Raw genomic sequence first — 12837 nt, forward strand, 5'->3', positions numbered from 1 at the left:
TTGGATATTAAAATTACACCCTCAAAGAGTTTATATAAAATTGAAATCAAGTAGCTAGATGTGGTGGTGCACCCCAGAACCACAGTACTGGGTAGCTGTAGCAGGGGGACCACTGTGAGTTTGAAGTCAGTCAGACCTATGTACAGTAGTGAGTTCAAGGCCACCCTGAGCTACACAGCAAGACCTTGCCTCCAAAAAGCAATTGAACTCAGTCAGGCGTGTTTTGGTGGATGGGTAGACATTCTTTTTCTGTCTCTGTCTCTCTTTTTTATATTTTTATATTTTTATACTTTTAGGCTGTTGCTGGTAGAAGCTGAGACAGCCTGTGGCATGCTAAACATGCTGTCTATTACTGAGCTACACGTCCTGTTCCCTGAATTCTTTTTATTATTCTAATTTTTAAATAGCATTTTAATATGTAATTCAGAATCCATGCTGGCCTTGAACTAACTATGTAGCCTACTTGACCTCAAATTTGGAGTAATAATCCTGCCCCAGTTTCCATGGGCTGGATTTACAGGCATGCTCCCGGGTCTCCATGGATTCTTTTTTTTTTTTTTTTCTTTTTTTGTCTTTTTCCTTTTTATCGGTACCAGGGATTGAACTCACGACTGCCTGCTTGCAAGGCAGGCACTTACGCCGCTGAGCTAAATCTCCAGCCCCTGGATTTTTTTTTTAAAGCACTGAAAATTTAAAATATTTTATTTGTAAGTTTTCTATTCATTATATTTGATCACTTATATGTTAAAGAAATCGCTTAGTTCATCTATATGACATCCCTTCTTTCATTCTTAATTAGCTTTTCCCTTTCCTTTTCTTATTCCTCCTGCCTTCATTTCCTTTCTTTCCTTCTCCCCTCCTTTTTTCCCTCCAATTTTCATATTTTCTTTCTCTCTTAAACTTGCCAGGAGGTTGCCCTTTTATCTTTGCAGAAGCAAACTTTTGGCATCATTAATTGCTGTGTACCAGACCAGAGTACTTGTAGATGTTTCCAGGAGAAAGGAGAGTGAGGGGTGGGGAAATAAAGGAGACCCAAACTGAGGTTGGGTGGAGGAGTCCTTCCTGATGGAGAAAATGAACATTTGAAGCACTGAGGCACATTTATTTATGGACTCAGGAGGACGATGTCAAGTTTAATTCTTCTGCCTGGCAACTTGTTTCTTAGATCTGGAACAGCTTGTTTCTGTGTGTTGCTTTGGGTTTTCTCTATTTTTAGAGCTGGCCTTGCTTTGGCCCTACAAGTGTGACCGATCTCCAGCTTTCACGGCTCCCTACATCTCCCCCTTTTCTGTTTTTTAGTTGTAAGCAGTGGGTGGTCAGTTGAAGTTGCAGGAGCTGGTTAGAGAACTCTGTATGAAACCTGTTTTTTGAAGTATTTTTAAGTTAATTTAATTACTTAAATGAATGATTTTTAGTCCAATGATCTTAAGTCCCTGCATTTAGCAATTTACCACTGCACAATCCATTGATCCATAACAATAGTCAGTTATCAGTGTGACTGAAATATTTAAGGTGTTAGTGATTTGAGTGTTTTTTATAACTAGCATATTACTATGGCATTGCTTTACACACTTGGTTGTTACACGTTTTTACAGGAGGAGGAAATGCATCCTCACTCTCTGGTGTGAGCACCATACCTCCAACAACCTCAGAGATCTCCCCTGAGATGACGACCACAGGTTGCACTCCAGGAAGCACAGGGGACCTGTCCCTCCCTGTAACCGCAAGTCTCACTCCAGGCACCTCAGGAATCTCAATGACAACTGTACCAAACACACTGTCAGCAGCACCACCACTCAGCACCTCATCTCCGGACACATCTACGTCTCCTCAGAGCCACCAGGCTAAGAGTGCACAGACCACCAGAGAATCCGAGACCAGGGGCCCAACAGCAGTGACCTCATCAGTTCCTCTGTCCTCCCCCAGAGGAAATGCTCTGACTGGGACAGCCTCTCCAGAGGTGTCCTCTCCGTTGCAAGCCACCACCTCACCTCCTTCCAGTGTCAGCAGCAGCAGGCCCTCAGTGACATCAGCAGTGGGCACCAGGACGGCCTCCACAGACTCTGCTCCAGGGAGCACAGGGGACACAGCCCCACCTGTAACCAAGAGTGTTCTGCCCATCACCTCAGGGCCCTCAGTGACAGCTGCACCTGCGGGACTGTCCACAGTGCCTCCCAGCACTTCTGCTCAGAACACAGCCTCATCTCCCCCCAGCCAGCAGACTCCGAGTATGGCTGCCACTGCAGAAGCTCACACAGTGAAATCAGCTGACACAGCTGCTGCTTCCTCATCCCCAAACAGGGGCACAAGCGGGCCGGGGAGTGCTCTCCCAGACACGTCCTCCTCCTTCCCCAGCTCCTCCTCCACGCCCTTCACTCATTCACCACCTGAGTTGTCAGCTGCCACCCATCCTGACAGTACCCCAGGGACGAGAGCAACATCTGTTTTCATCCACAGCACCTTTGCTCCCGCCATGACTGATGTCTCAAGTACAGGGAGACCCGCTGATTTATCCACCCCAACTTCTCTCACCACCTCCCCTCAGGAAACAGCAGTCATTTCCAAGATGGTGCAGACTCAAAGTGCCGGGACCAGCAGAGGATCAGAAGCCACCAGTTTGGACTCCCAGGTGACTGAAACCATCTCAGTGGGCACACTCCCTCCTATACCCACCACAAGTGGGCACACGTCTCCACGAATTGACACCCATATCGGGCCACCTTCAAGTACCACTCAAGCCTTTCCTCCAACTCAAGTCAGTGGCAGCCATGGGATCCAGACAACAGCACCAGCTTCATCATCAGTGGTAGCTGATGGGCCATCTGGGGTGGATTCCACTACCCAGGGCCATGTTGCTTCTCATTCTCCTTCCTCGGTTGGGCCCACAAGTGGACAGGTTCTGACGCTAAGCTCGAGCTCAGTGGCCCATGAGGACCAGACTGCCCGGGTCTCTGCCTCCGAAGGCTCTGACAACAGGCTCTTGACAAGCACTATGCTGCTCTCCACTTCCTCAGTGCTTCTCTCCACCACGCCCACCCATGGGTATCCTGAAACTGTTCAGGCCACACCATCTGCCTCCCACCCCAGCACAGGTCCCACGTATTCTGGTCCTACAAGCAGTCATGGTGGCCCACTTGACTCCACCTTGGCTTCATCACTTTCAAGCAAGATCACTCTGGAAGCTTCCTCACCATCTGAGCATCCTACTCTGCAGCCATCCACTGACTTTTCTTCCTCGGGCTCTCCTTCCTCTGCTAAGATGGGCACACATCAGACCACACCAAGTCTCCACACTTCAACGAGTAATTCTCCCTTTTCCCAGCCCACCCTTGCCCCTGCAGGAAGTTCCATCTGGATCACCACCACCCGCCTCCCAGGTCCCACCTCTGCCCTGTCTGTTACCAGCCCTTCCTCACCACCCACGCCATCCTCGGGCTCCACAGAGAAGGCTGAAACCTCAGGTAGGTGGGAGACACCCAGTGTCTCCATCTGGTGTAGGGGCCCTAGCTGGCCTTGACCTCACAGTGATCCTCCTGTATCAGCCTCCTGAATTGCTGGATTGCTGCCAACTGGATCTCTTTGTTTTTATTTTAAGGAAGTTTTACAAGTGCTCTATCTTTAGGTATTGCGTTTATCATGGGAGTTTTGCTCATTTTGTTAATATGTGAGTTAACCTCTTTTGTCACTTATTATAACTTTTAACAAGAATTACTCTTGACTTGTAGTAAATATTTTTCCTCTGTCTCTAGATGCTCATGTTTGCTCTCCACCCTTTTTATATTATGATTCACATTAATTTTTATTCAGTAATTTATACACTTACTGAATATCTTGTATATCTGCTTTCAACTGAGCTTGATCAAATGTACTTCTTTTTTTTTTCACAAAGTCCTGAAATTAAACAAATGTACTTCTTTAATAAAACTGCAGCCCTGCTGAATGTGGTGAAACAACCCTCATCATTTGGGAATCTGAGGCCAAAAGATTGCTGAAAATTCTAGGGCAGCCTGGGCTCCAAACTGAGTTCAAGGCGACTTTGAAATTTATACTGAGACCCTGTCTCCACCTTCCTTCTCCCCGGAAGGAAAGTCAATGCTGGCAGCTGAGGACTGAGCACTGTGGTACATTACTTGCCTAGCAAGGTTACGTCCTCAGTACCACACACACACACTCACACACACATTCACACACACATACACATACACACAAAGGCAAATGCACACATGTGTGGACCTGCATACATGTACACATACAAACACACTGTCTTTCTATTGCTGATGGAAACATTGACACTCACACCTTAAAGGATAGAAGGTTTGTTTGAATCATGGATTCACAGGGTTCAGTCCATAGCTGGTTGGTTCCAAGGCAGAAATACCACGGCAAAATCATGAGGCAATGCAAGGCTGCTCTTGTGATGGCAGCCAGATAGCAGAGCACAGCAGTGCCAGAAATTAAGGAGCAAGAGATCAGATGCAGGCGCTGAGGTCACACCACCATGAGCCATGAAGACACACCTAGAAGTGTGCTTTACTAATCCCCTAGGCAACTCCCTTCCCTGTCAAGTTGACAGTTAAGCTTAGCCATCTCTCTGTCTCTCTCTCTGTCTCTCTCTCTGTCTCTCTCTCTGTCTCTCTCTCTGTCTCTCTCTCAGTCTCTCTCTCTCTGTCTCTCTCTCTGTCTCTCTCTGTCTCTCTCTCTGTCTCTCTCTCTGTCTCTCTCTCTGTCTCTCTCTCTGTCTCTCTCTCTGTCTCTCTCTCTGTCTCTCTCTCTCTCTCTCTCTCACACACACACACACACACACACACACACACACACACACACACACAAAGCCCTATTTGATTTACCTCCCTTTTGGTTTTCAGCCCTGGGGACTGGACCCAGGGCCTCTGCACGGAGCCGCATGCCTAGCCCTTTCTACAGTGGTGGGAAGCAGGCTCTTCATCAGTTGCTGTGTTGCCCAGGGTGGGCTGGAAACTGGAATTTTCCTGTTTCAACCTCCCAGAATTCTGGGGTTATTGGTGTGAGCCACCCTACCTAGCCAAGTGTTTTGTTTATGACATTTCCATCTACATTATTATGAGATTTATTAATCCATAGTTTTCCTTCTTATACTGTCTTTGATTTGGATATTAAAATTACACCCTCAAAGAGTTTATATAAAATTGAAATCAAGTAGCTAGATGTGGTGGTGCACCCCAGAACCACAGTACTGGGTAGCTGTAGCAGGGGGACCACTGTGAGTTTGAAGTCAGTCAGACCTATGTACAGTAGTGAGTTCAAGGCCACCCTGAGCTACACAGCAAGACCTTGCCTCCAAAAAGCAATTGAACTCAGTCAGGCGTGTTTTGGTGGATGGGTAGACATTCTTTTTCTGTCTCTGTCTCTCTTTTTTATATTTTTATATTTTTATACTTTTAGGCTGTTGCTGGTAGAAGCTGAGACAGCCTGTGGCATGCTAAACATGCTGTCTATTACTGAGCTACACGTCCTGTTCCCTGAATTCTTTTTATTATTCTAATTTTTAAATAGCATTTTAATATGTAATTCAGAATCCATGCTGGCCTTGAACTAACTATGTAGCCTACTTGACCTCAAATTTGGAGTAATAATCCTGCCCCAGTTTCCATGGGCTGGATTTACAGGCATGCTCCCGGGTCTCCATGGATTCTTTTTTTTTTTTTTTTCTTTTTTTGTCTTTTTCCTTTTTATCGGTACCAGGGATTGAACTCACGACTGCCTGCTTGCAAGGCAGGCACTTACGCCGCTGAGCTAAATCTCCAGCCCCTGGATTTTTTTTTTAAAGCACTGAAAATTTAAAATATTTTATTTGTAAGTTTTCTATTCATTATATTTGATCACTTATATGTTAAAGAAATCGCTTAGTTCATCTATATGACATCCCTTCTTTCATTCTTAATTAGCTTTTCCCTTTCCTTTTCTTATTCCTCCTGCCTTCATTTCCTTTCTTTCCTTCTCCCCTCCTTTTTTCCCTCCAATTTTCATATTTTCTTTCTCTCTTAAACTTGCCAGGAGGTTGCCCTTTTATCTTTGCAGAAGCAAACTTTTGGCATCATTAATTGCTGTGTACCAGACCAGAGTACTTGTAGATGTTTCCAGGAGAAAGGAGAGTGAGGGGTGGGGAAATAAAGGAGACCCAAACTGAGGTTGGGTGGAGGAGTCCTTCCTGATGGAGAAAATGAACATTTGAAGCACTGAGGCACATTTATTTATGGACTCAGGAGGACGATGTCAAGTTTAATTCTTCTGCCTGGCAACTTGTTTCTTAGATCTGGAACAGCTTGTTTCTGTGTGTTGCTTTGGGTTTTCTCTATTTTTAGAGCTGGCCTTGCTTTGGCCCTACAAGTGTGACCGATCTCCAGCTTTCACGGCTCCCTACATCTCCCCCTTTTCTGTTTTTTAGTTGTAAGCAGTGGGTGGTCAGTTGAAGTTGCAGGAGCTGGTTAGAGAACTCTGTATGAAACCTGTTTTTTGAAGTATTTTTAAGTTAATTTAATTACTTAAATGAATGATTTTTAGTCCAGTGATCTTAAGTCCCTGCATTTAGCAATTTACCACTGCACAATCCATTGATCCATAACAATAGTCAGTTATCAGTGTGACTGAAATATTTAAGGTGTTAGTGATTTGAGTGTTTTTTATAACTAGCATATTACTATGGCATTGCTTTACACACTTGGTTGTTACACGTTTTTACAGGAGGAGGAAATGCATCCTCACTCTCTGGTGTGAGCACCATACCTCCAACAACCTCAGAGATCTCCCCTGAGATGACGACCACAGGTTGCACTCCAGGAAGCACAGGGGACCTGTCCCTCCCTGTAACCGCAAGTCTCACTCCAGGCACCTCAGGAATCTCAATGACAACTGTACCAAACACACTGTCAGCAGCACCACCACTCAGCACCTCATCTCCGGACACATCTACGTCTCCTCAGAGCCACCAGGCTAAGAGTGCACAGACCACCAGAGAATCCGAGACCAGGGGCCCAACAGCAGTGACCTCATCAGTTCCTCTGTCCTCCCCCAGAGGAAATGCTCTGACTGGGACAGCCTCTCCAGAGGTGTCCTCTCCGTTGCAAGCCACCACCTCACCTCCTTCCAGTGTCAGCAGCAGCAGGCCCTCAGTGACATCAGCAGTGGGCACCAGGACGGCCTCCACAGACTCTGCTCCAGGGAGCACAGGGGACACAGCCCCACCTGTAACCAAGAGTGTTCTGCCCATCACCTCAGGGCCCTCAGTGACAGCTGCACCTGCGGGACTGTCCACAGTGCCTCCCAGCACTTCTGCTCAGAACACAGCCTCATCTCCCCCCAGCCAGCAGATTCCGAGTATGGCTGCCACTGCAGAAGCTCACACAGTGAAATCAGCTGACACAGCTGCTGCTTCCTCATCCCCAAACAGGGGCACAAGCGGGCCGGGGAGTGCTCTCCCAGACACGTCCTCCTCCTTCCCCAGCTCCTCCTCCACGCCCTTCACTCATTCACCACCTGAGTTGTCAGCTGCCACCCATCCTGACAGTACCCCAGGGACGAGAGCAACATCTGTTTTCATCCACAGCACCTTTGCTCCCGCCATGACTGATGTCTCAAGTACAGGGAGACCCGCTGATTTATCCACCCCAACTTCTCTCACCACCTCCCCTCAGGAAACAGCAGTCATTTCCAAGATGGTGCAGACTCAAAGTGCCGGGACCAGCAGAGGATCAGAAGCCACCAGTTTGGACTCCCAGGTGACTGAAACCATCTCAGTGGGCACACTCCCTCCTATACCCACCACAAGTGGGCACACGTCTCCACGAATTGACACCCATATCGGGCCACCTTCAAGTACCACTCAAGCCTTTCCTCCAACTCAAGTCAGTGGCAGCCATGGGATCCAGACAACAGCACCAGCTTCATCATCAGTGGTAGCTGATGGGCCATCTGGGGTGGATTCCACTACCCAGGGCCATGTTGCTTCTCATTCTCCTTCCTCGGTTGGGCCCACAAGTGGACAGGTTCTGACGCTAAGCTCGAGCTCAGTGGCCCATGAGGACCAGACTGCCCGGGTCTCTGCCTCCGAAGGCTCTGACAACAGGCTCTTGACAAGCACTATGCTGCTCTCCACTTCCTCAGTGCTTCTCTCCACCACGCCCACCCATGGGTATCCTGAAACTGTTCAGGCCACACCATCTGCCTCCCACCCCAGCACAGGTCCCACGTATTCTGGTCCTACAAGCAGTCATGGTGGCCCACTTGACTCCACCTTGGCTTCATCACTTTCAAGCAAGATCACTCTGGAAGCTTCCTCACCATCTGAGCATCCTACTCTGCAGCCATCCACTGACTTTTCTTCCTCGGGCTCTCCTTCCTCTGCTAAGATGGGCACACATCAGACCACACCAAGTCTCCACACTTCAACGAGTAATTCTCCCTTTTCCCAGCCCACCCTTGCCCCTGCAGGAAGTTCCATCTGGATCACCACCACCCGCCTCCCAGGTCCCACCTCTGCCCTGTCTGTTACCAGCCCTTCCTCACCACCCACGCCATCCTCGGGCTCCACAGAGAAGGCTGAAACCTCAGGTAGGTGGGAGACACCCAGTGTCTCCATCTGATGTAGGGGCCTTGGCCTCCAGTCTCCTGGAGTAGTGCTTGATCACTGCCTAAATCAACCATGCTGGCCAGGGCTGAGGTCAGGTTTGCAGAGGTTAAATTTATTTGGGTGTGGTAGTGACAAGCCCCTCACCCCCATGGACCCAGCAGCAACCAGGTGTATGGGAGCTGGCTGGGTGTGACCAGCAGACAGACCGGAAGGTTTTGAGCTGTTCTTTCAAGCTCCTGATGTCTTTAAATCTCTGCCTGCTCTTCCCTGCCTGTCTGAGCTGTTCCGGCCTTCTCTCCCTGTATGTCCAGCTGTGATGATGACCTCCCCGAGCACAGTGACCTCTCGTCTCCTTGCCATCTCACCAACCCTTCTCACTTCCACACCCAGCACACCCAGTGTCTTGCACTCCACAGCCCGCTTGCGTCCTTTCAATCCAGAACCTGGTGAGTGTCACCCTCTGGGTGGGATCCCTTCCCTGCAAATGTGGTAGTGGCAGCTGGACTGGATTTGCCAATGAGTGTCTTTGTGTGCAGCTGGGGAAAGGATTCTCTGGGAGCCTTTGGTGCACCATCCGATCACTGCCCATGCAGCTGCACCTCATATTTCTTTCTGAAGAGTATAATAATCCCAGCCTGCTCTTCCAGTCTCTGCTCTCTCAGATCAGAAGGCCCTTAGGGGGCAGTGAGAGAGCACCAGAATTGGGATCCAAAAGGGGCTTTGTGTACAGCACTGACTGCCGGCAGGCAAATGATCCTGGTGCCATTCATCAAGGGACAGATTGGTTGTCCTGTGGGTCCGAGCCCAGGACACTAGGTCCATACAGTGGAAAGCCCATGAAGGATGTGGAAACAGGCTAAAGCAGCCTTCCTGGCAAGAGTGAAGAGGTGTTCAGGGTGGGGGACCCCCTGCCCAGAACGGACGAGGCTCTGAGCAGCTGGAGGAACACATGTGAGTGAGAACTGAGTCCTAGAGTTGCAATGGAAGCAGAGCCCCAAAGAATTTGGGGTTGCTAGAGGTAAGGTAAAGAGTAGTGAGAAAGCTCCTGTATGCAAGAATCCTGTAAGGGAACCAGCAAGGCCACAGATTTGTTTTGTAGGAATCACACTATGGTGCCTGATGTGGACCAATTTTCAGGGATGTTACTGAAGAAGCCCTTCAAGTGTGCTCTGCAGTATTCCATGCAAGACCAGATGAGGGCGCCAATGGGTCTGTGGACACTGTTCAGGACGGACGCCCACTCGGGAAATTTAGGATGGGTTTCCTATACCGTTGCCTAGGGCAGGGTCCTAGAACAAATTCTGGGGGGAGAGTGTCTTGAAGTTTCCTTGGAGGAATACTATCTTAAGAAACAAAGTCCATTTCATGAAAAGGTCTTTAAAATATGACTCTTCACAGTATTAAAGTTTTGTCTTTAATCCTTAAAAAGAATTATGGTTATTAACACAGAGGCAGAATCACGTGTTGGTATTCAAACAGTAACACTTATTTTTCTTCTGACTGGGGGATGGGGAGAGCTCTAGTTGAGGGAGAAACTGAGGATCTGGGTTAAATGCCTGTGAGAAGGCCTCTGCCTGTCTGTCTAGATAACGGTCTGTCTGTCAGGGTCTCCTGGAACCCCTTGAAGAACAGAGGTCAGGCACGAACAACAATGTGTGGAAGCCCTGTGAGGCTTTCTTTGAGTTTGAAAGAAGGCCAAGGCCCACATTGACTTCATACTCTTTTCCCTCCTGGCCCAGATGTTGCTCTCTTTCCATACGGGCAAAGTGAAGGAGACCAACACTTTGTCAGGAGGACTGTGGACTTTACCTCGCAGCTCTTCAGGATCAGGATTGGCTTCCCACTTGGCTCCTCTTTGTGGGACTCCTTCTATGTGAGTCTCCAACTGCAGCCCAAATGGCAGAATCCATGGCCTGTGCTCCCAGGGCCCCGCTTCTCTGTCCGACTTGGAGATAGCCATGAGGAAGGGAGAATGGGCGCCATCTTTGTTAGGCACCCTCTTTGCTCTCAGGGTTCTAGCTGAGGAAAAAAGGGGTAAGGCAAAGATTCTCTTCCTGTACAGACAAAAATGTCCTTATCCATGTAAAAAGAGAACAGGACCTTAACAGCCCACCACTGTTTTCATAGCATCTTTTTATGAGTAAGAAGCTATACCAGGGAAACATGACTTGGTGCCATTTCTGTATTCTAGGATTACTTCTTCGTTCTCTGGACCATAAGTCCCACAGTACACTTGGAACATTGTGATCTGTTTCCCTCAGGGCAGGAACTTAGCAGAACACATAGTGAGAGGCCAACACCACAATGGGACTGGGGATGTTATTCTCTTAGCTCCATTGGTTGGGTCACAGGCATCGGGATGAGTCTGAGGGACTTCACCCCTCTGTGAAAGGCTGGGCCACAGCTGTGTGAGGCAAGACACAGCTGGTGCCTTTAGCATTGAGGAATGTCTTCAGAAGGAAGAGGATGTGTGAGGTCACTATGTGAAGAAAGGACATAAATGGGGTGAGGTGATCTTCCAGGGATTGTTGACATCTCTGATTTTCTTCTCAGAGAGGTCTTGTGGGGCTGGCCCAAAGCTGGGGTATCTCACCTCCTCCCTCCCTGAATACTAACCCAGAACCCCGGTGCTCAGTTCACAGATAATGGCCAGATCTTTTTCCCCGAGTCAGACTACCAGATCTTCCCGTATCCTAACCCGCCCTCAGGGGGGTTCAACGGATGGAACACTGCAGCCACTGTGGCTCCCTTCTGGGATGATGCTGACTTCTCCCGTCAGACTGGCAACATCTTTTACCAGGTGGGCCTTCCAAAGCCCAGGTGCTCAGCAGCCTGCCCGAAGAGACAAAGGGCGGTATGGAGTGACCCAGGGTGTTCCTCTGTCCCTGCCTGAGCTGTGTGGGCAGGGACTGGAGCTGAAACACGGGGGCCAGGAGGAAGCCGAGGAGGAATGCGAACATCCTACCTTGACCACATGAAGACCTGAGGTGGCCAGGATGGGGCTTAGACATTCAGTGTTAGCCTTTGGAATACTCTGTATCGGGGCACACCCACAGAGTCAAGCAAGGTCTGTGCTGTGCTCCGGGACCGGATCATAATCCCAGCCAGTGGATGCAGGTAATGAAGGCCCCGGAGGCAGACATGTTTGTGCCACAACCACAAGCACAGGCTCTGAAGATGGAGGGACACACACTGACCCTCAAGGAACCACCAAGTGACATAGGAGATAATGCTAGTCATGCTGGCCGTGGTGTCTGAACCCCTTGGAGCTAGGAGATGCATGAGTTCAAGCTCACAGGCCTTGGATATGCAGGCCGAAGACTCACCCCCAACCCCAGTTCTGCCACCCCCAGGTTCTCCTACAGCCTGAGTTTGAACAGACCTTAAGGCCAGAAGAGGCCTAAGACAGGAAGGATGGAGGCATGAGGGCTTTAAAATGAGCAGGTTTCCAAGCAGAAAGTGGGGGAATCCCTCACAGCTGATGAGGACCCTTGCTCTTATCTGCCTTCCTTTTCTAGGAATATGAGACATTCTACAATGAAGACCACCCACTAGTCCGGCAGGTGGAGACTTCGATTGAAAAGTTCACAGATTCCGGGAGCTACAAAGCCAAGTGGACCCTAAAGGTCACATGGGTCCGTGTCTCTGCCTACCCTGCTCAGCAGACCTCTGGGGTGAGTATACCACGGACAGCTCCCCAGAAGTAAGACCAGGCAGCATAAGTAGCTAGAGGAGGCTTCTCTGCTAGAATCCTCCTGACTCCAGCAAAGTTGCTAGGCACCCGTAAGGCAGTCCCCAGGGCGACCCATTTTGCTGAGCATGCACAGTGGCCCAGGCTGGCCTTCCCCAGCTATCTACCAGACTATATGGAAACCTGGCCTACCAGGAGCAGGAAATGGCTTTTGTGGTGCAGCATCTGTCTACTAGTGATTTCATATGGCTTATATTAGTCAGCTTTTGTTACTATAACAACATACCTAAAACCAGCTACTTGTGAAGAAGATGTTTCCTTAACCTACAGTCTAAACACCATGGTTCAGGCTTGGCAAAGACCACCAACAGTGGTCTCACATCACATGAGAATCCCCGGTATCCCCAGATATCTTTATCTAAGGACACCCCAGATCCCACCTCTTAAATCTCCACTAGTCTCAGCACCACTATGTGAGGGCCACACCTTGTAGAGGACACACACCATGTTTAGTCCGTAGCTGGGCCAACCTGATGTGATC

General features: G+C 49.0%; 1 protein-coding gene across 1 annotated transcript in view; it reads left to right on the top strand.

Moving 5' to 3' along the window:
* The window catches only part of Muc4 (mucin 4, cell surface associated), a 63079-nt gene that overhangs the window by 32745 nt on the left and 17497 nt on the right, over positions 1-12837 (top strand). The window contains exons 4-9 of the mRNA XM_063224348.1: positions 1596-3461; positions 6721-8586; positions 8917-9051; positions 10345-10478; positions 11241-11405; positions 12124-12279. Coding sequence (XP_063080418.1) covers positions 1596-3461; positions 6721-8586; positions 8917-9051; positions 10345-10478; positions 11241-11405; positions 12124-12279 — 4322 coding nt within the window. The remainder of the gene's footprint in view (positions 1-1595; positions 3462-6720; positions 8587-8916; positions 9052-10344; positions 10479-11240; positions 11406-12123; positions 12280-12837) is intronic.

This window comes from Cavia porcellus, unplaced genomic scaffold (assembly GCF_034190915.1).
Source record: "Cavia porcellus strain 051 isolate PalLab524CR breed Dunkin Hartley unplaced genomic scaffold, mCavPor4.1 scaffold_14, whole genome shotgun sequence".
NCBI lineage: Eukaryota > Metazoa > Chordata > Mammalia > Rodentia > Caviidae > Cavia > Cavia porcellus.